The following is a 2,340-nucleotide window of genomic DNA, read 5'->3' as shown; positions in this document are numbered from 1 at the left end:
TTTGTGAAGGAGCTTTGGGGGTCGAACGACCCTTTCACATGGGTCACCTAAGACCATTGGAAAACACATATGTAATTATATATTGTTTTTGTGATTAATCACTATGCTTTAATTATGTTCAATTTGTAACAATGAAAATACATCCTGCATATCAGATATTTACATTACGACTCATGACAGTAGCAAAATTACAGTTATGAAGTAGCAACGAAAATAATTTTATGGTTGGGTCACAACATGAGGAACTGTATTTAAAGGGCCAGAAGGTTGAGAACCACTGAGCTAATGCTTCAACTGAACTTTTTTTTTTTTCTGTAAAAAGCTTTATTGTTTCATTTGGTCCGATGCATGGGAGAGGGCTTCAGGGTGGTTAAAAGAATGGCTAGGGGTTTCTGGAAGAGGCTCAAGTAAAAGCCAGACACCAGGGGATGCAGAGGGGCCCCTCAAAGGCCTCTGGGCTCCACAGGCTCCTAGTCGTGCTTGAGGAAGAGCCTCTGGAAGGGATACTCGCCCAGCCCAGCCTGGGGGCCGGCCGCCTGTGAGGTGAGGCAGGTGTCGCCCATCTTCTTGATGAGTTTCACCTCCTCACCCCGGAAGTGGTTCTCTAGGAAGTCACGGAGCTGAGGGTCTGCATGGGTAGAACCAGGGCAGGCAGCTCCAAAAGGGCCTGGGTCAGGCTCCTCTCCAAGGCCAGGGCGGCCTCCATGGCGTCCTGCGTTTTGCCCACTCACCTTGGGGAGGCTGCAGCACGTCCTGGAGAGAATGCGGCCACGGAGCTGGTTTTGCATCTTTAAGAGACGCTCAGCGCCCTCCAGCTTCTTCTCTGCCAACTTGCAGAAGCAGCCCAGGCCCTCGAGAGCCACATCTTCACGGTCGAAATAGAAGCCCAGAGAGAGGTAGGTGTGGGAGGCCCGCAGATGCAGGCTGGCCAGGCGGATGACCGCAGCCTCCACGTCGGTGGGATAATTCTGAGGCATTTGGGAGCTCATGGTTGTTCGGCAATAAGGAGTGAAGGTAGGAAAAAAAAAACCCCTGGTGTGTTGCCTGGTCCCAGAGGTGGTTCTGAAGGTGGTAACTGGATAAGATGCAGGAAAGTGGCCGGAGGCTGGAAGAAGGGGCGTCCCTGGTCTGTTCAATCCCAACACTGTTGAAGCAAGAGACAGATATGGGACTGCCAAGGGCACTGAACTGTTTTTTTTAAAAAACATAAATTTTTTATATTTGGAATTAGCAGCTAGACTCAGTTTAGATGATCCCAGTTTTGTTGGCAATATCCGAAGCACCATAGTCAGGGGCCAGTCGAACATATGCCTTCTTCTCTCCATCAGGCCTGATCAGGGTGTTGACCTTGGCCATGTCAATGTCAGAGGGCTTCTTCACAGCCTGTTTGACCTGGTGCCTGTTGGGCCCTGACATGCACAATGAACACAGGGTATTGTCTTCTGTCTTCTTCATGGCCGACTCAGTAGTCAAGCTTGTTTCTCCTGGGATTGCTCTCCTGAGGATATTTAGGTCTTCAGAGCCGCAGTGTCTTTGGCCATCGGAAGGTGGGTGACGTGGGTGTCTTTTTTCTTGAAAGTTGTGGACACCATTCAGCACTGCCTTCTTTGCCATCAAAGCCTTTGCTTTGGCTTCAGTTTGGGGAGGGCCAAGGGTTCCTGTCATCGCTTTCAGCACCATCTATATATATAAAATCCTAAGCAACCATTTGACCATCCAACCGTCCAACCGTCAACCAGTAGCTATGATGCGCACTGTTCACCAGGGGGCAGACGCTCAGACAGGCATTGAAACATGGAACAGACTGATGAATCTCAGAGGGAAGAAGGGAGGGCGGGAAGAGATTAACCAAAGATCTTATACGCATACTAGAGGCCCAGTGAACGTATTCGTGCACTGGTGGGGTCCCTCGACCTGGCCTGTGCCATCTCACAATCTGGGACCTCTCGGGGGATGTTGATTAGCCAGTTTTGGCCCAATCCCTGCAGGCCTGGCTGAGGGACCCCACGGGTGCACAAATCCGTGCATCGGGCCTCTAGTCTTCCTATAAAAGAGGTCAGCTGAATTTTTAAGGATAAGTAGTGAGGCAGCTGAAGGAACCATAGGGTATTGTTTCAGGTAGCTTATTAGATTGAACCTGATTGCTGTTCAGGGTGTGGAAGTCAAACCCCATGGGTAATACAATGCAAAAAATTTTTCATGGCTTATTTATGTCCAGGTGTACCACGTTATCAGTGAGCGCTCATAACATACCGCAATCAGACCGCATGGGCCAGGAATGTCAGCTTGACCAGCCCAGGGGCCACATCTTTGTCAACATAGTGGTCAGTAAGGAAAATG

The 2,340-nt window shown here is 49.7% G+C and overlaps 1 protein-coding gene across 1 annotated transcript; it reads right to left on the bottom strand.

The window, feature by feature from the left end:
• Positions 1–1,245: 1,245 nt before the first annotated feature.
• Positions 1,246–1,665, bottom strand: LOC118661476 (60S ribosomal protein L23a-like). Its single transcript, XM_036319577.1, has one exon. It carries the CDS (start codon positions 1,663–1,665, stop codon positions 1,246–1,248), a length of 420 nt encoding a protein of 139 aa, XP_036175470.1.
• Between the last annotated feature and the right edge of the window lie 675 nt (positions 1,666–2,340).

Source organism: Myotis myotis, unplaced genomic scaffold (genome assembly GCF_014108235.1).
Source record: "Myotis myotis isolate mMyoMyo1 unplaced genomic scaffold, mMyoMyo1.p scaffold_m19_p_8, whole genome shotgun sequence".
Classification (NCBI taxonomy): domain Eukaryota; kingdom Metazoa; phylum Chordata; class Mammalia; order Chiroptera; family Vespertilionidae; genus Myotis; species Myotis myotis.
The sequence above is the reverse complement of the archived record's forward strand: the minus strand, read 5'-3'. Positions and strand labels throughout refer to the sequence as shown.